Source organism: Pelophylax lessonae, assembly GCF_965119305.1.
Source record: "Pelophylax lessonae genome assembly, chromosome: 1".
Classification (NCBI taxonomy): domain Eukaryota; kingdom Metazoa; phylum Chordata; class Amphibia; order Anura; family Ranidae; genus Pelophylax; species Pelophylax lessonae.
Window position 1 is genome coordinate 782,274,434 of NC_138768.1, and position 20,235 is coordinate 782,294,668.

At 44.9% G+C, this 20,235-nt stretch overlaps 1 protein-coding gene across 1 annotated transcript in view; it reads left to right on the forward strand.

Annotated features, from left to right (window-relative positions):
* The window catches only part of FAM184B (family with sequence similarity 184 member B), a 180,170-nt gene extending 168,804 nt beyond the window's left edge, over window positions 1–11,366 (forward strand). The window contains exons 12-14 of the mRNA XM_082273160.1: window positions 4,739–4,849; window positions 7,513–7,715; window positions 11,109–11,366. Coding sequence (XP_082129286.1) covers window positions 4,739–4,849; window positions 7,513–7,715; window positions 11,109–11,199 — 405 coding nt within the window. The 3' untranslated portion in view covers window positions 11,200–11,366. The remainder of the gene's footprint in view (window positions 1–4,738; window positions 4,850–7,512; window positions 7,716–11,108) is intronic.
* Window positions 11,367–20,235: the final 8,869 nt, after the last annotated feature.

Below are 20,235 nucleotides of genomic sequence, written 5' to 3' on the forward strand. Positions count from 1 at the left end.
GTCGGAGTACATTCAGAAGAATCTTGAGAAAGGTTTCACCAGGAAGTCTTCTTCTCCTGCCGGAGCAGGATTCTTTTTTGTTGCCAAAAAAGATGGGTCACTACGCCCTTGTATTGATTATCGCGGTCTCAACAAAATCACGGTAAAGAATCGCTACCCGCTGCCACTCATGTCGGAGCTCTTTGACCGTTTGCGCGGAGCAAAGGTCTTCACTAAGCTTGACCTCAGGGGCGCTTACAACCTCATCAGAATCCATGAAGGAGATGAGTGGAAAACCGCTTTCAATACCAGAGATGGCCACTTCGAGTATCTTGTCATGCCCTTTGGCCTGTGCAATGCTCCTGCAGTCTTCCAAGACTTTGTCAATGAGATCTTCCGGGACTTGTTGTATACCTGCGTAGTGGTCTATCTTTACGACATACTAATCTTCTCCTCCACTCTGGAAGAACACCGTCTCCATGTTTGTCAAGTGCTCCACCGTCTCCGTGTTAACCATCTTTACGCCAAAATTGAAAAATGCCTCTTTGAACGTAGCTGCCTTCCGTTTCTGGGATACCTAGTTTCTGGACAAGGTCTTCAAATGGACCCCGACAAGCTCTCTGCAGTCTTGAATTGGCCACGCCCCTCGGGACTTCGCTCTATCCAGCGCTTCCTCGGATTTGCCAATTACTACCGCCAGTTCATCCCCCACTTCTCCACTATTGTGGCGCCTATTGTGGCACTAACCAAGAAGGAAGCGAATCCGAGATCCTGGCCTCCCTAAGCGGAAGAAGCCTTTACTTGCCTTAAGACCGCCTTCGCCTCCGCTCCAGTCTTGTCTAGGCCCGATCCGCTGAAACCATTATTCCTGAAAGTAGATGCCTCCTCTGTGGGAGCCGGAGCGGTTCTTCTTCAAAAGTCCGCTAAAGGAAGAAATGTCACCTGTGGCTTCTTCTCAAAAACTTTTTCCCCTCCAGAAAAGAACTATGCCATTGGAGACCGTGAACTACTAGCCATTAAGTTGGCACTAGAGGATGCCTCCGAAGATGAAATCGTTCCTCAACACATCATTCCTCCTGAGTGTCTGATTTCAACTGCCCCTGCTTCACTGGTACCAGTTCCTCCAGAGAAAACATATGTTCCTCCACGTCTTCGCCTCCGGACTCTCAAATGGGGTCACTCCTCTCACCTGGCGGGTCACACTGGAATTAAAAAGACGACTCAGCTAATTGCCAGACACTATTGGTGGCCTTCCTTCGAGAGAGATGTAACGGAGTTCGTTCGGGCCTGTACTGTCTGCGCACATGACAAAACTCCCCGCCAGAGGCCTGCAGGTCTTCTCCTCCCTCTGCCAGTGCCCGAACAGCCTTGGTCCCACATAGTGATGGACTTCGTCACTGACCTTCCCGTATCCCATGGCAACACAGTCATATGGGTGGTTGTTGACAGATTTTCCAAAATGGCACATTTTGTCCCGCTTCCTGGTCTCCCTTCTGCGCCACAGCTGGCGAAGCAATTCTTTTTACACGTATTCCGTCTCCATGGTCTTCTAACACATATCGTCTCTGATAGTTCAGTTTATCTCAAAATTTTGGAGAGCACTCTGCACCCAATTTAAAATCAAATTGAACTTTTCTTCCGCCTACCACCCTCAGTCCAATGGACAAGTGGAGAGGGTTAACCAGATCCTTGGTTACTATCTACGACACTTCGTCTCCTCCCGCCAGGATGATTGGGTCGACCTGTTGCCCTGGGCCGAATTCTCATATAATTTTAGAGACTCTGAGTCATCCACCAAATCTCCGTTTTTTGTGGTGTACGGCCGTCACCCGCTGCCCCCCCTCCCCATTCCCACCTCTTCTGGAGTTCCTGCCGTTGATGACTTGACCCTGGACTTCTCCTCCATCTGGAAAGAAACTCAAAAGTTGCTCACCCTGGCCGCTTCTCGCATGAAGAGACATGCAGATAAAAAAAGAAGGACTCCTCCTGTCTTTGCCCCTGGTGACAGAGTGTGGCTCTCTGCCAAATACATCCGGTTTCGGGTCCCCAGCTACAAACTGGGTCCGCGTTACCTCGGGCCTTTTAGAATCAAAAGCCAAATTAACGCTGTCTCTTACAAACTCCATCTTCCTCCCTCTCTTCGTATTCCTAACTCCTTTCATGTATCCCTTCTCAAACCTCTCATTCTTAACCGATTTTCCCCCAAGGTCACCGTTCCTGCTCCTGTCTCTGGGTCCTCTGACGTCTTCTCAGTAAAAGAGATCCTCGCCTCCAAGGTCGTCAGAGGTAAAACATTTTTTCTTGTTGACTGGGAGAATTGTGGTCCCGAAGAGAGGTCATGGGAGCCCGAGTCCAATATCCTCGACAAGGAGCTCATCCACAGGTTTCTGGGTACCAAAAAGAGGGGGAGACCAAAGGGGGGGGTACTGTAACGCTGAGCGCTCCGGTCCCTGCTTCTGGACTGGAGCGCTCGCGGCGTTCCTTCCAGATCCACTCACCTGTGCCCGCTCAGGCTCCTTCCTCTGCTCCCCGCTCTCGTGGTTCCCGGCGCGTGCGCCCCTGCACCATAGGGCGCGCGCGCGCAGGTTGTTTGAAATTTAAGGGGCCATGTGCACCAGTAATTGGTGCCTGGTCCAAACCTCCCTTCCTGTTTCCTGTTTCCTGTGACCTGTTTCCTGTGACCTATTTCCTGTTTCCTGTTTCCTGTGGCCTGTTTCCTGTTTCCTGTGACCTGTTTCCTGTTTCCTATATAAACTCACTCCCCCTTCCTGTCTTTGCTGGATCTTGTTGCCTTAGTGCCTTGAGAAAGCGATTTGTGTTTGCCTTGCCTGTGTATCTGAACTTCTGCCGTTGACCTCTAACTTTGAACCTTTGCCGCCTGCCCTGACCTTCTGCTACGTCTGACCTTGCCTTTGCCTTGTCCTATTGTACCACGCCTGTCTCAGCTGCCAGTGAGGTTGAGCCGTTACCGGGGGACACGACCTGGTTGCTACCGCCGCAGCAAGTCCATCCCGCCTTGCGGCGGGCTCTGGTGAAAACCGGTAGTAACTTAGAACCGATCCTCTAGTACGGTCCACGCCAATCCCTCACTGACACAGAGGATCCACCTCTAGTGCAGTCATCTGCCGCCAGTCTGGACCCTGACATCTGTCTTAATTTTCAAAAAACTCTGCCAAAAATTAGATTACCATTGGGTGTCTATTTTCCAAAGAAGGGGTCATTTTGGGTGTGGTATTTTTATTTTAACAAGTAAAGATAACTTTTTTTTTTTTTTTGAGTTTTTAGTCTTTTTTCATTACGAAAATTGTTCTAAAAAAATTATATAAAATTACAATGGTTACACGTTGGAGTAATTGTCAGTCAAATGCAACAACAAACCACAGCACTGGAAACTGAAGAATGGTAAAAATGGGTATTACATACTGGCACTCAAATGATTAAAGTGTATCTTTAGGAAAAACCTTTTTTTTTATTTTAGCTAGAATGGGAAGGGTTCAACTCTCTATCAAGTTTTTATTGCTATCTGTGATCCCCCCTCATTTTGTACTTGTTACCATTATCATTGACAAAGAAAGAAAGGGGTCAGTCCAAAAATTTTGAGTTGTCCCAAGAAAGGGAATTAACAAAAAGTCCTCCAGTCAGGACACCTGTTCCATGGACAACTAAGAGGGGGAATCTCACTTTAAGAGATTTCCTGTAAATTCCTGTTGTGACTCTGGGAAATTAACTGAATGAAAATTTCCCCAAAAATACACAAACAGCCTTACATGTGTTTTAATCCTTCCCTACTCTGTTCTAAACTAAAGAAAAAGGATCTTTAGATTCACTTAAATCGTTTCAATATAGGCAAGGATATCAATAGGACAGATTATGGGGCTACAGATAATTACAAAATTAGTATTTTTTTTTCTTTACTCGATATGCTTTTTACAGAAGCACTTGCCTAATACACTGACTGGCCAAAAAAAAAGTTGCCAGCAAAAAAAATAAAGATCACACACGTTGGACCACCTTTAGCTTTTACGGCACGCATTCGCTGTGGCATTGTTTCAATAAGCTTCTGCAATGTCACAAGATTTATTTCCGTCCAGTGTTGTATTCATTTTTCACCAAGATCTTGTATTGATGAAGGGAGAGTCGGTCCACTCCGCAAAGCCTTCTCCAGCACATCCCAAAGATTCTTAAAGGGGTTAAGTTCTGGACTCTGTGGTGGCCAATCCATGTGTGAAAATGATGTCTCATGCTCCATGAACCACTCTTTTACAATTTAAGCCCGATGAATCATGGCATTGTCATCTTGGAATATGCCCGTGCCATCAGGGAAGAAAAAATCCATTGATGGAATAACCTGGTCATTCAGTATATTCAGGTAGTCAGCTGACCTCATTCTTTGGGCACATGCAGTAACTATCCAATAGGATAGTTACTGCATGCTCAGTTTAGTTAGTTGCTTAGTTCATTCCAGGTGGCGACTGTTTTTTTGGCCAGGCAGTGTAATATGCTAGTCTCAGCACATTTAAATTATTGGAAAAATAACACGGTTTAAGCTGGGATTCCCCAATAAATGCTGTCTCCATATCTTAAAAATGGAGTTTATAATTGTTTTATCCTTTCTTTTGACACAAGCTTTACCACAGTGTAGTTTTACAAAACAGCCTTTACAGCATATAATATGGAGAAGTGTTAACTGCCACAAAAAAATCCAATGCTTTTGTTGGGAACTTAGCTAGAGATTAAAATAATTATTATTATTTTATAGGAAATTGAGAACTTTGATGATGACCTTGCAATGCCGCTTATTCAGGAAACACATAGAAGTCAGTCATTTTCCTGCAATCCAAATGGTGGCAGTTTAACACCCACAATGAAGGTAAGACCCTATAATACTGTACTAAACTGTTTAAAGGAAATCTACTATTCTGCTTGTTTTATTTGTGTTTGTATGTGATTATAATCACCTAAGAGCCCATTCAGACTAGCGCGACACGACTTTGGAGGGGCGACCTGTGAAGTCGCGTGCACCGCTGTGCACCACGACTTCGGCGCGACTTGCAGAGACTTCACATAATGGAAGTCTATGCAAGTCGCCTCCAGGTCGCCCCAAAGTAGTACAGGACCCTTTTTCTAAGTCGGAGCGACTTGTGTCGCTCCTATTAGAACGGGTCCTGTGCTAATCAATGGACCGCGACCGAGCGCGACTTGTCAGGCTGACAAGTCGCCTGACAAGTCGCGCTAATGTGAATGGGCTCTTAATGTGTATATTTTTAAAATGTGCCAAATGTACAGTAAACAATATTATCAACATTTTTTTAGTGATTTGAAGAGCTCAATAATTTGAATGAAAAAGAAGCAATAGACATCTACTGATTATTAATGTAGCCCTGTCGTGAAAGAAATATGGGGGCTGCTATTGCTAGCCTTCTTCTAAAAAATGTGACTGTTGACTGTCTTGTCTTGGCATTAATCATTTGTGAATCACAGAACTGGAACATGCACTCTATAAATAAATATCACAATTCTTTATCTATATACTTGTCTTAGATCAGTAACTCAAAAAGCATTGAAGCTAATGCACCAGAGTGAAAGCCAGGCAACAAGCATTTACAGTTAGGATGGTCAGCGGTGGCAGCCTCTGTGATTCTCTCATGACAGATTTCCTCAAAGTAAACCTGTGTTTTGCCCGTGTAGATTCACTTGAAATCTACCGCAATTGCGTTCATTGCAGGGCAATTATTGGTTTAAATCAGGTGGTGAGGAGGCAACACATCGCCTCCTCGTCACCTGTCAAACAAACTTGGATTGCTTTTCAGAGGAGCAAGGCCTGCTGCACTTGTGAATGAGCGCTTAGGTGCATGGCTTCTTCCAGTTTAACTGCATAGTAAAAAAGAAGGATGGATCCACTGGATGGGTAAGTATCTGAAATGGGCAGATGCCACAATCAAGCTAGCCATCCGGTAAGCCAAAAAATAAAATAAAAGGTGGGTCGACCAGAGTTCCTCTTTAACCACTTTTCGTCAGTGCTATAGCCGAAAGACGGCTATAGCGTGAGCTTCCAGTGATGGGAGGGCATCAATAGAGGTCCTTCTATGCTTGCTCGCCCCCTGTGGTGCCTGGGCTGTGCTCTCTGTGATCACTGAGTCCTTTGGATTAAGCTGATCACAGAGCAGAAAAAGGCCAAATCACAGTGGCCCTTTACCTCTTGATCAGCTGTCAGCCAAACACAGCTGATCACGGAAGTAAACAGAAGCCTGTTATAAGCTCTTTTTCTCCTCATGATCAGCGTGGGGAGAATAAAAGAAAGCCAATACCTGGTTTTTGTTACAGGGACATCGGTCCCGATCTGTGACAGCCAGTGCTGCTAATCAGTGTCAACCAGTGCCCATCAGTGCCACCTATCAATGCCCACCAGTGCTGCAAATCAGTGTTTACCAGTGCCACCTATCAGTGCCCATTAGTGCTGCCAATCAGGGCCCATCAGTGCCTCATCCTCAGTGTCACCTATCGGTGCTGCCTACCAGTGCCTATTAGTGCTCTTCAGTGCTGGCCATCAGTGCTACCTATTAGTGCAGGCTCATCATTGCCTCCTCATCAGTGCCCACCAGTGCTGTCTCATCAGTGCCACCTATCAGTGCTGCCCCATCAGTGGCCATCAGTGCAGCTTCATCAGTGCCACCTATCAGCGACCATCAGTGCTGCCTCATCAGTGCCCATCAGTGCACGTCAGTGAAGGAGTAAAATTACTCATTTACACAATTTTATTTTTTCAAAATTTACCATCAAAAGTAAGCTCTATTTGTGCAAAAAAAAAAAAAAAGATACCATTTTTGTTTGGGTACAGTGTTACATGACCACGCAATTGTCATTCAAAGTGTGACAGTGAGTGTGACAGAGTAGATTTTTGTACTTATTATAAAATCTGTTTCCTTTCATTTCTTAAAAGTGACCGTTCCCAACCCTTTGTGTTTGTAATTTGTTAATTGTGCTAAACTTCTATTAAATTGAAGCAGTTATACCTGGTTGACCAACAGCTTTTTTGACAGCAGTGTAACTCAATTATCTCAGAATAACTGAATCCTTTAGTCAACGTCAAGAAACAGATTTTACGGCAAGTCCAAAAAAAAAAAAGTTTTACAGCTTATTTAGAACATGTAAATACTTTAGCAACCAGTGACAGTTGGGGGTGCATGCAAACATGCTCTGCTGTACACAATGGCCCCTCTTTGAGCACCCTGGTCTGTCTCTATATGCCAAAGTACTTTATTACTTCTAATTTTCTTTACCTACAAACTGATGGTAATCCTTTTGAATTTGTCACAGCCATATCACCACATTGCGATAGCAACAAAAAAACAAACAAAAAAAAAAACGACCTAAATCTGTTGCACATGTTGCAACTGTTTACAGAACTGATGTGAGACTTTAATGATTTAGGTACAGGGCTTTCACATGCATGGATACTGCCAGAAAAATGTTGCAAATGCTTTAATGAATCGCGGCCACTGCCTGTAACTATTATTATTGTTCTACTTTCAGAAAAAGAAGTTGGGTGAAGTACCAACCCGTGTGATTAGTGTTCCCAATCTGGCAGTTTATGACAAAACCTTTACAAATAACAGTGTCAGCTCGAAAAAGCCAACAAGTCCTGTAAGAACGTCCCCCAGCTTAGATCACAGCATGAAGCCTGGCTATCCTTTTCGACAACCTGCACAGCTTTTAGATATCATCCGGCCAAACAGGTAATAGTGTACAGCTGTTGTATCATAAGAAAGGGAACAATCGTCATGCAGATCCTTTGCCCAGCACTTTTTAGTCCCGGTTCACACTAGTGCGATGCAGAAAACCCTGCGATTCATTGCCAGTTCCCCAATTGCACCTGAATCACACACTGGCTCACACTGACATCTGCGAACCACTGGGGGTGTCAATGTAAAGTTAATGAAACCCCCAGATTGGTTCGCAGATCGCAATACTTTCAAGTGGTGCAGCAATCGGATCGCATAGGTGTGAACACCCAAGCAAACTGATTCCAGTGCAGACCAAAAAAAGGGTCCTGCACCATTTTGGTGCGAATGCGATGCGACAGCCATAGAGTTTGTATTGATGAATTTGCATCGCACAGACATCGAATGTGATCTGCACAGCAATGGGGTGTGAATCACATGCGATGTCTGTGATCACACAAGTGTGAACCCAGCCTCAATCCATTAAATGGTAACTCTACTTTTGTGAAAAAATACATTTAGCAAATAAAAAAAAAGATACACCATATACAATTACTGCACAAGCCATTTTTAATGCAATGTTAAAAAAAATTACCTTTTTTTTTTTTTTCAATCTGCAATTGCTGTAATTTTCTGTAAAATTCAATGCAATATGTTAGCTTGAAGGTGTTTTGCACACTGCTGGTGTACACAGCAATGCCATTTCCTGCTTGTGTGGTTGGTTTGCTGATTTTCCCAGAAATCAGCACTAAGATATATCAAATTTTAAGTATCCTCTGCAATGGAAATGTTAGTTTTGGTGGGATACTCTATAAGGGATAAATACTTCTAAAGGGATGCAGTCACTTCAGCTTTTTTTTTAGGAACACTGAGAGTGCATCAGTTTATTATAATAAATTAGACCCTCCCATTTAGATTCAGTATCCAAAGGACATAATTGTAAAGGGGAATGCAAGGCAAATAAAGGTATCCAGCAGGGATGACCAGATCAGTGGGCTACACCTCAAGGAATGAGAAACCAGACCAAGTGTGATTAAGTTTATTAATATAAGGAAGACACTTCCAACACCAACAAACCAAACAAGCCAAACAAAGTAAAATTGAGGAATAAACCTGAAAGTGCAGCAAACCCAAAACAACAATCTAACTAACACCCGCTACTGTATTTGCAATAATGGAGGGAGCTCACATGCACAGGGCAGGATCAGGACTCTCTTAATCTCTCTAGGTCTGAGTCCTTCAACCCACAGGATGGCGTTTCACCGGAATCTGAAAGCTGCTGTCTGTGTTCCTCACAGGCCAGATCCCCTGAAGAGATGCAACATTTCAAGCTTACAATTCCCTAGAGCAGCCCATGTCCTATCGCTAGGACTCCAAAGGGCACCTGAAGGCTTAACACCAGAATCCCTTGTCCATACAGGTACCCTGACGTCAGGGTGTCTCATCGCAACTGGACCTTTCACATCTGGGTTGACAGAAACTGCTCCACACTCTAACAGCCACATAGGTCTACCCAAGGCATCTGTCCTCCTACCCAGGTCCTCTAATGTAGCTGGGATTGCTGAGATTGCTGAGATACCACTTGTTCATGTCAAGGCTCAGATAGAACTCTGCCCTTTCCCAGGTGACCTCTTCTACTGGGGCGAAAATGGCAAATGCAGCTTTCACATTCAAAGTGGGTACCTGGACTACCAGGCCTTTGTGCAACAGAAACAAATGTCTGCAAAAGGAGCTCAGTAGGGGCAGCAGGAGGGATCTTAGACTAAAAAGGTAACCCATGCAAGGCATTCAGCAAACATGGAGGCGCAATGATATTAGACCCAACAGCTGAGACCCAAACCTTGGTACTGAAAACTAGCCGGGCAGCAGGCATAAAACCATAGGGGCAGGCTAAACATTGGGCAGCGGACCATCAGTGGCAGGCTAGGCTACGAGCACCAGACCCATCAGAGGCAAGCTGGGAATCGGGCACTGGACCATCAGTGGCAGGTTTAGCATTGGGCACCGGACCATCGGTGGCAATGATACAATCCAGCAAAGTCATCACCACCTTTAGGAATACAAGACAAAGCCAACTCTGCACAAACCTGAATCAAGAGCTGAACTTCAAACAAAACCCTGCCTTGGTTGACAAGAGAATATGCCAGACAGATGCATGCAATCAACTGTTCCCTAGTCTTCTGCAATATTTTGTGGCAATATTTCCTTTCCTCTGTCACTATCAATGTATGGTACAAAACCTCCTCTGAGAGCATTTTGCAGCGATTAGAAAATGCAGAAACCAGATACTGCCCAATTCCAAAGTGCAGGCGATCTGATATTTAGTGACTTCAGTGTTACTGTATGTATCGTGTTCATGTATCCAGCAGGGATAACCAGATCAGTGGGCTACAACTTAAGGAATATAGAACCAGACCAAGCATGAATAAATTAGGTTGATTTATATAAAGAACACCCTTCCAACACCAACAAATCATGAACAAAAGAAAAAATGAGAAAAAAATATGAAAGTGCAGCAAACCCAAAATAACAACCTAACTAACACACGCAATGTACAGTAATAGAGGGAGTTCACATGCATTACACGCATTATCTTTTGTAACTGAGGTATTTTATTTTTTATAAAAAGACCCATTATTTTTTAATGGAATAAAATAATTTTTAATGTGTTTTTTTACAAAAGCAGATTTGATAAACAATTGCGCAAATATTGTGTGACATTAAAACATTTTAACAACCACCTTTTTATTCTACAGGTCCTCTACTTTCAGAAAATAAATAAAAAAATATTGTTTTGGGGTTTTGAAGCCAAAATTTCCTGTTTAACCACTTGCCGACTGCCGCACGCCTATCTACGTCGGTCAGCCCCTCACAGGCAAAGTGACGTAGGTCTACGTCGCTAGCCTGTGAGGGTCTAGGGAGCGAGCGCGTGCCGCCGCCGGCGCGCTCCCGCTCGGTCACGGACCCCCCGCGAGTGTGACCGGCGGACCCGATGTCCGCAGGTCACTCTGCGATCGCCGCTGCAGAGGGAGAAAGTCAGGCAGCTTGTGTAAACAAGCCACCTGTCATTCTCCCCTGTGTAGAAACTGTGATCACACGGTTCTACTATGTAGAACCGTTGATCACTGTTTCTACAGCTCAACAGACAGCCAATCACAGTTAGAATCACGCCCCTAGGGACACACACAGCCCCTCCCTCTCAAATAAAGTTAACCCCTTCACTACCAGTGTAATTTTGCAGTAACAGTGCATATGTATAGCACTGATTACTGCAGTAATGTCACTGGTAACCCCAAAAGTGTCAAAAATGTCAGTCAAGGGTCCGATCTGTCCGCCCCAAAACTAAATTGACTTGTCTGTGTGTTTATGATGCCAATTTTTTTTTTTTTTTTTTTTTTTTTTTTTAAGGCGAAACCCTGCCAGTGTACCCTTAAAAACAGAGGCAAAGGAACAGGAGTCCAAACGCCCTGAATGGTTTACAAAGTATTTTTCATTCTAAGAAGAATACAGAGCTGAAATCACCATGAGCAGATGAATGAGCTGCATTATTACAATGCACACATGTCATTGCCATTGTTTTGTTGTATATTTTAATTTTAATAAATTATTTATGTGAGCTTTTTCATGATATCAAATTGCTTCTTAATAATAAAAGTTCAAGAAAGGCATTTTGTACTTTTTTTTGCTTACTTTGTGCCTGTGGCAGGACTGCCAACTCAAAATGTTTACAGCTTCAACAAAAAGATAGATAGTTACATTTATTTGTAGGGTGCATGCTTTTAAGCTGCAGTGCCTCTAGTTTTCTTTTTGTTAATGCAGCTAGGCTGTAGCCAGCCTGAGCATTGTTTACTTTCTCTATACTTTGCATTTTTTTTTTGTAAGTTAGGATTTTGGATGTTGCTAGCTGTTACTTTTGAGTTTCCAGTAGTCAGAGTGGGAAGAAATAATAAATGAGCTACGAATAATAAAGTATAACTAAAGGCAAAACTTTTTTCAGTTTTGGACAGAGTGGTAGAGGGATAAGAACACTTGTAAACTTTTTTGTTGCTACCTTTGCTTCCATTAGTGAGATTCACCCTATCTATTTGTCCTGTTTTTGGTTATCACCAAAAGTGAAAGTAAAAGGAAATCCCAAATTTTGGGTTGTCCCCAGAACAGTAATAGAGTGGAAATCTTCCAGTGGGGACACTAGTTCTGGTGAGCTGGGCACCCCAATGGATTCCCTTAAAGTAGAAGGCAAGTAAAATCCTAACTATACCTAAATTTACTTCCACCGCTATTGTATTAAAACAAAACTATTATTGCACTTTATAACTTTTGGGATAAGAACTCATGTTATGTGAAGTAGTTGTATATGCTTTTTATTTCTGTGTTATTTGCACTATATTTGCACAGTTTTTTTATTTATGTGATATGTTCATACAATGTGATTATTTTACACGTTTATTTAACCACTTAGAGGGATAGCGCACTATTGTTTGTATAAGACACCCCCCTTCTTTGCCTATTCTATTTACACTGTAAAGAAAAGATGTCTATGCTTACCTTTTCTGAAGTCACTTCAGTCCAGTCACATGATCGAGTCCCAGCTCCAGCTTCAGTTTAAGAGGAGGTATAGCCAACAATGGGGGTGGGAGTACATTTAAGCTTAAGTTAGGTTTTTCCTTGCCTTTCACTTTAATTTGCATTTCCTCTCACTTCCTGTTTTGGCTTTGGAACAAGAAGTGAAGGTAAATCTCCTTAATGGAACACAGGTGGCAAAAACAGGAGTAATAACCCTCCCTTACTCTATCCAAAATGAAAAAAAAACGGAAAATTGTTTCATACTTACCGTAATTTTCCTTTCCTGGTGCCTATCCATGGCAGCATACTAGTGATAGAGCCCCGCCTCTACTCCTCCCTCAGGACTAGTGAGTAGCATAAAAGAAAGGCCCAGCCCCCTGTCCCATCATTCTCTGTCATATAGAATACCAAGGGTGGGAGCATATGCTGCCATGGATAGGCACCAGGAAAGGAAAATTACGGTAAGTATGAAACAATTTTCCGTTTTCCTGGTGCCTCCATGGCAGCATACTAGTGATAAATAACTAGCAAGACAAATGGGTGGGTAATGCTAAATATGCAAATCTTTAATTGGGCAAAGACATGGCTGACTGAATAGTCCTTCTGCCGAACTCTACAGTTGTAAGCGACCCTGGGTCGATACGATAATGTTTGAAGAATGTATGACGTGATGACCATGAGGCGGCCCTGCAAACCGTCTCTAAGGAAACGTTGGCCCTTGCCGCCCAGGAAGCCGAGACTGCCCTAGTAGAATGAGCTCTTACTTGTGAAGGTGGAGATAGCCCCTTGACTTTATAGGTTTTCTGGATGAGTTTGATGATCCATGACGATAGAGTCCTCTTGGTGGACTCTTTGCCTCTGTTTTTCCCAAAGGGGATGACAAACAAACTGTCAGATTGTCTGAATGAACTTGTGATTTCCAGATAGGCTCGAAGAACTCTAGAGATGTCTAGGTCGTGCTGAGTTGCATCCGCGTTTTGGAAAACTGGAAGGGCCCAAGGTTCTAGAAGATGGGAAGAGGAGGAGACCTTGGGGATGAACCCCTGTCTAGGGCGAAGTTCAACCCTGTCCGGAAAAAAGGTGATGTGATCCTCACTTATTCCCAGGGCATGTAGCTCGGAGACTCGTCTGCCGGAGGTGATGGCCAAGAGGAAGGCAGTTTGTAATGACAAATTCCAAAGAGAAGCCTGTTCCACTGGAGAAAATGGGGGGTTACAAAGAACTTCCAGGACCAGGGAGAGATCCCACTGTGGAAACGAGCGTCTAACGGGAGGGCGAATTTTCAACACTCCTCTTAAAAAGGTAACCACTAGAGGATCTTCGGCCCATCTCTTGTTGGTTGCAGCCGAGATTGCCGCTACCGGTACTTTGAGGGAGCTTAGTCCCAATCCTAAATCCAGTCCTGTCTGTAAGAAGGCTAAGACTTGAGAGGTAGAGGGGAGGACGGGGTTGAAGTCCTGCCCCGCGGCAAACGCTAGGAATTTGTTCCACACTTTTGAATAGACCGCGTTGGTAGAGGGCTTCCTGGCTTTCAAAAGTGTCGTGATGACTTCAGGGGTACACCCTAAGGCCTGAAACCTTTGCCTTTCAGTTTCCAAACCCGCAGATCTAATCTCTGCGGGTTCGGATGAAATAGTCCCTGCTGGGACAGTAGGTTGGGAAAAAGTGGAATCCTGATGGGGGGTTCCACACTGAGATGGATGGCTAGAGGGAACCATGGTCTCTTCGGCCAAAAAGGGAGTATCGCCAGGACTTGTACTGATTCTGTGAGAAGTCTCCGGAGAAACTTCAGAATCAGTGGGCGGGGAGGAAAGGCATAGGCTGTCGAGAAATTCCACGGGCATGTCAGGGCATCGACTGCTTCCGAGCAGGGGAGACGAGAGTAGAATCTGGGCAGTTTCGAGTTGTCCGGAGTGGCAAACATGTCCACTTGAGGAGGGTACCAGAGGTTGGTGATTTGGAGAAAAACTTGTGGATGTAGGGACCACTCGTTGTTGTCTGCGAACCTCCTGGATAAAGCGTCTGCCACTGTGTTCAGCCGGCCCGGAATGTAAACGGCCCTGAGATCTCGTAGGTTCCTCTCTGCCCACAGCATGATGGGTTCGACCTCTCGGAGGAGGGTCCTGCTGCGAGTACCTCCTTGTCTCAGCAGGTATGCCACTGCTGTCTTGTTGTCTAATCTCAGGAGGACTCTGTGGCCTTGGAGGAGGGGTGCCAAGGAAATCAGAGCTAGAAATGCCGCTCTTAGTTCCAGTACATTGGATACCACCCCTTTGGTTGAGTGGTACCATCTTCCCTGAAGCTTGACCTCCCCGCAATGGGCGCCCCATCCGTGCCCACTCGCATCGGACGTAAGGATGGTCCAGTTGAATGAGCCTAGGTGACGGGGGTTGGCAAGATTTTCCTTCTTCGTCCACCAAAACAAGCTTCTGCGCATTAAGGCGGTCACTTGGATTTTCTGGGAGAGGTGTTGTTTTCTCCATTGTGACAGAAAACCTGTTTGGAAAAACCTCAGGTGCCAGTGGGACCATGGCACCATGGGAATACAAGAGGACATTGTGCCGACTAGACTCAGACACTGAGAGGCCGTCAGATGAGTACTCCGAATTACAGTGAACATCCTCCGTATGATAATATCCATCTTCTGGCTGGGTAAGGACACTGTCCCCACTTGGGTATTGAACATGGCTCCCAGGTAAACCATCTGTTGTGTCGGAGACAAGTTGCTTTTTTGAAAATTTATGAGCCAGCCGAACTCCTGTAAGGTCTGAAGGAGAATTTCCCTGTGGGATCTGAGTTGATCTGGATTGCTTGCCAACAGGAGAATGTCGTCTAGATAGTGGTACACTCTCAACCCCCTTTCCCTGAGGGGGGCTAGGACAGTTATCAAGGTCTTGGTGAACACTCGCGGAGACGTGCAGAGCCCGAATGGCAGGGCCTTGAACTGAAGGTGTATCTCGCCTACAGCGAACCTCAGAAATCTCTGATAAGTTGGGAAGATTGGGATGTGCAGGTAAGCATCTTGTAGATCGAGAGATATCAACCAATCTCCTGGCTGAATGACCTGAATGATAGTTTGCAGGGATTCCATTTTGAAGCTCTCGAGTTCTATATATCGGTTGAGCCTCTTGAGGTCTATCACCGGCCTCCAACCTCCCGTCCTTTTTGGCACTAAGAAGAGTGGAGAATAGAAACCGGTGTAACGCTCCGCCAATGGAACCGGTATAGCTGCACCTTGAAGCTGAAGATCTGTCAGGAATTGGGATAATGCCAATGCTTTTGATGGCGAGGCTGGTATTCTTGACTCCTGAAACGATGCATGAGGAGGAGGATGAGCAAACACCCACCGGTGACCCTGATGGATTGTTGACAGAACCCAGGGGTCCTGACAACGCGAAGCCCAAATTGGGAGAAAAGCCTGTAGCCTGGCTCCGACTGGGAGGGGTTGCGATCTTCTGGCGTCAAAAAGGCTTCGTTGCCTCCTGGGGAGTGGTGAAAGCCTTGGTTTTGCGTGTGTTCAAAAAAGAGGCCTGGGTGCCTCTCCAGGGTCTTCTGTTATCCCTGTTCTGTCTGGTTTGCCTAAAATCTCTGGAATTTGAGGGCCGGAATCTAGACGAATAGACTCTTGTTCTCTTGACTTTCCTGTCTTGTGGCAGGAGACCAGACTTGCCTCCAGTTACCCTGGAAATGGCCTTGTCCATTTTTTCTCCGAAGAGGGTTTTGCCGTCGAACGGAATCTTACACCAACTCTGTTTGGACGCAAGGTCGGCTGTCCATGGTTTTAGCCAGAGGGCCCTTTTGGCCATTACTGTGTGGAGCATTGATTGTGCGGAACAACGTATGGTATCGATGGCGGCCTCTCCGATGAAATCGGCCGAAATTTTCAGTTCCTCCAGTGCCTTGACAATGTCTTCTCTAGGGACATTTTGGCGTAGCGCTGTCTCAACATTTTCTGTCCAAGCCCTGATGGCATTGGAGACAGATGTAAGGGCAATAGCCGGTTTACAGGCTGCGCCCGAGGCCAGGTAGCTCCTTTTTAGGTCCAGATCTATTTTCCGATCTAGCGGATCTTTGAATGACGCTGCATCTTCCATAGGTAGTGTCACGTTTTTGGCGAGCCGAATGACTGCAGCATCCACCACCGGCATGGAATTTAATGACTGCGCTTCAGCCTCGGCTAGAGGGTAGAGTTTATTAAGACGGCCCAATGAAAACTTTTTATCCGTCTTCTTCCATTCCTCTTCGATAATTTCTCTTATCTCGCCCATAAGAGGAAAGAATACTTGTTTCCTCTTAAGGAAGGGAAAATATGTTTTTGACTTAGGAGTGGGTTCTTCAGGATCCTCCCAGGCAATTGCTGTTTTAACTGCCTGAATAAAAGGTGGGATTAAGGCATAGTTAAAGCCTGACGGGTCCGACTCCTCTATGGATTCTTCTGAAAGGTGACCTGAAGATGCCTCTCCAAGTAATGGAGCCGCAGCGCGTGAAGGATTTAGCCCAGAGGGGCCTGGAGCGCTATCATCCCTGTCCGGAACTTGAGCTGCAGAGGGAGCCGCCTGTGCGGGTACTAGAGTTGTCAACTCCGAAAGGGAATCTTTCATTGTCTGCTTTAGCAGATCCACCACTTGTTGGTTTTCCAACTCCCGGTTGGCTGCGTAGTCCCGAAAACAGTCCTGGCAGACTAGTTTTCTAGGTAAGGGTACTGCGCCACAAGCCCAGCACTTCTTCCTTGATGAATGTGATGGCGGAGAAGGAGAGCGACGGTATCTTGACCTAGATCTTTCTAAAGATCTATAGTGGGAAGATCTTGATCTGTGATCTGGACTGTCATGGTCGCGGTGCCTCGAAGACTTCCCGGATCTTTTGGAGTGTGTTGGGCTGGAACAAAGGACACTTGTTAGTCCATACAAGCACTCTTTTCCTTCTTACTTCAATACTTACAGAAAGGTGGTCCCATACCTATTGTGAGGATCTTGGTTACGTGATGAGTGGCTCATCATAGGGCGTTGCAGAAGGACCGGCTGTGAGAAAAAAACGCAAGAAGGAAAACAGAAAAAGGGAGAAGAAAAGAAGGGCAAAAAAAAAAAAAAAAAGGTTTTATTGAAGACAAATAACAACTGAATAAATGGAAATGATGACGGAGGAAAAAAAAAAAAAAAAAAAGTATTATAAAATGCTACCTACCAAGGGCTTTAACAAGTCGGTAGGAGCAGGGAAAGATGCTGTCTTTCCGGTGGACAGCAGGTGGAATGGCCCTTTAATAGGCAGAGCAGCCTAAGAGAGCACAAAACCCCTCCCCTTAGCTTCTGTGGGAACTCAGGGCAAAATTACACCTGGTTCCCACATCCAAGATGGCCGCCCGAGCCTCAGCCGCACTGCGCATGCGCCCGCGCATGCGCAGACCGTTCCTCGTGCACGGCCCTACTCCCCGCCCTACGAGGCGGTCCGCAGAGACGCCGAGACTCTGTGGAGCAAGGGGCGGCCTCGATTTGCATGGCGCTGCAGGGGGAATCCCAGGACTGGGAGCCATGTACACAGGATCGGATGTTTTCATAGAAAACTTAAAGGGACAGGCTGAAAAGGTAAGACAAAAGGCAAGAAGGGAAAAGAAAAAGAGGGAAAGAGAAGGGGAAGATGACAATGAAAACGAACACAAACAAACAAACACACAAATAAGTACTGGGAAACCTAAAGGGGAATCCAAGCTGAAAAGAGGGAAAAAAAAAAAAAAAAAAGACGGTCCTTGTGCAAAATCCTGCAAAGCCAAACATTTAAAGATTTTTAAAGAGACAGTAGCAGTATGCGTTCCTATGAGGAAACACTGCAATTTGTACCCCAAAGATCCACAGAAGGGGGTTCCCGGCCTTAATAGTGCTTTGAGCGACCCAAGAACCGGGACTGCGCACAGGAGAGGCTGAACCCGGCGGAAAGCTGCCTGGAGGCAGAGGTATGGACATACTGCTTATTCTTCACCAGTCAGGAAGGTATGAGGAAAAAAAGGAGAATGATGGGACAGGGGGCTGGGCCTTTCTTTTATGCTACTCACTAGTCCTGAGGGAGGAGTAGAGGCGGGGCTCTATCACTAGTATGCTGCCATGGAGGCACCAGGAAAAAGTTTTGCCTCTACCTCTACTTGGCCAATCAATGTGACGTTTCTAACGTTGGGAGGTATGCCACTGAACACTTTCATAAAGAGGGATAGCCTGGTGGAGTAATAATGTGGAAAAGGTAAAAACAAAAAGTTAATGGGGTATGGTTTCATAGGGTCTATGCATAGTATACTGTACACTGCACAAGTTTGTTGCAGTCTTGTACTACTACTGGGCTACTTCGTAACCAGCAACTGCTGAAATAAACACTAAAGGGCCATACACACTATAAGATTTTCTGAAGACTTTTTCTTTCAGATTTACCTTTTCTATGTAGTGCAAGGGCCTGCCAGATTGCATACAAATTGAAAGTGTTTAGGTTTGACCTCATATTATATGGTTTTAGTAAATCTAAAGGAAAAAGTCTTCAGAAAATCTTATAGTGTGTATGGCCCATAACAGGAGTATGTAATATACAACACAACATAAATATTGTAGTGGGTAAAATGATGTAACAGTGCCCCATACATTGGGAGCCAGTAGGAGAAAGAAAGAATACACTGCTGCTGATTAGAGGAAAATGCATAATGGCCAGCAAGGGGAAAACATCCAGCTTTATTAGCAGAATGAAAAATGCCCTGCATCATTGGTCAGTAAGACTAAAATTGAATGTCCCTCTGTTGTTGGTCAGTAGGAGGAAAATGCCTGACAGTATTGACCAGTGGTAGGAAAAGTATCCAGCTTCATTTGTGGACCGAAAAATTCCCCGGGTAAAAAATGGCAGGTATCATTGGTCTGCAGTAGGAAAAAAATGTCCCAACATCAGTGGGAGAAAAAAATGTCTCTGATGTCAATGAGAGATAGCACAACCCCCACAGGGGCTGCTAAGTATGTTCACTTCCTCCGCACTCCCTTGACTCTGAGGCACCTCCAACCCGCTGGACAATATTGGTTCTGACATGGTAGCTCAGAGAGACAACAATGACACTTGAATATCAGTATATCAATTTACTGATGTAAGAAGGAAATAAACAGGTAAGTTTCAACATAACAGGAACTATTAGCAAAAGGCAAAATTGAGATTCTGAATCTCCAAGTCCCAGAGCCACTGTGAAGCCCAAGACTCAGAATCTTATCTAACAATAACATAAGCAGTGAATAGATACAACAATATCTAACTAAAGATATATATATATATATATATATATATATATATATATATATATATAACTGAATGCAACTTCTTTTATGAACCTATGACAATGACAATCAGACGTTTAAATCTATATTAACTATGGATAAAACAGTCAGATCTAACTAACTCAGCTGAAGGTATATATTTGTAGATATATCTCAATAGAATACCTTTCAACCTTGCATAAAACTGAAATATTGCACTCTATCACCTATAGGGGGCCCTCTTATCTATGAATTACGTGAGTCTCTTCCTAGCAAGGCCTTACAAATCTTCGCCGGGAGCAGGAGCTCTAGTCATTCACATGAATTACATTTGTAATCCAAAGGGAAAAGGGGGTATTTGTATTCCAGATCCTGCTTGAGGTGAAGTCAGTATTAATCACTGTATGTATATATTTGTGGCCTTCGGGTTCACCATGCACTGCCAAAGCTCAGGAGTGTCCTATGGCAACCGCTCCAACTATATCAAAGTTCTCACTGTGTCTGTGCTGTGTCACAGGCTCTCTCCCTCTCTCGGTGAGCTTCTGAACTCACTACAATTAGGCCTCTCTCACCCAATACTCCGACACTTCTCTCCGGCAGGTCTCCACACCAGGTCAGTCACTTCCCCGCGACATCCGCTACATCTCCAATGTGTCTCCGCACCAGGACACAGCCTCCGCTCGCTCTGCTCTCCGCAGCGGTCC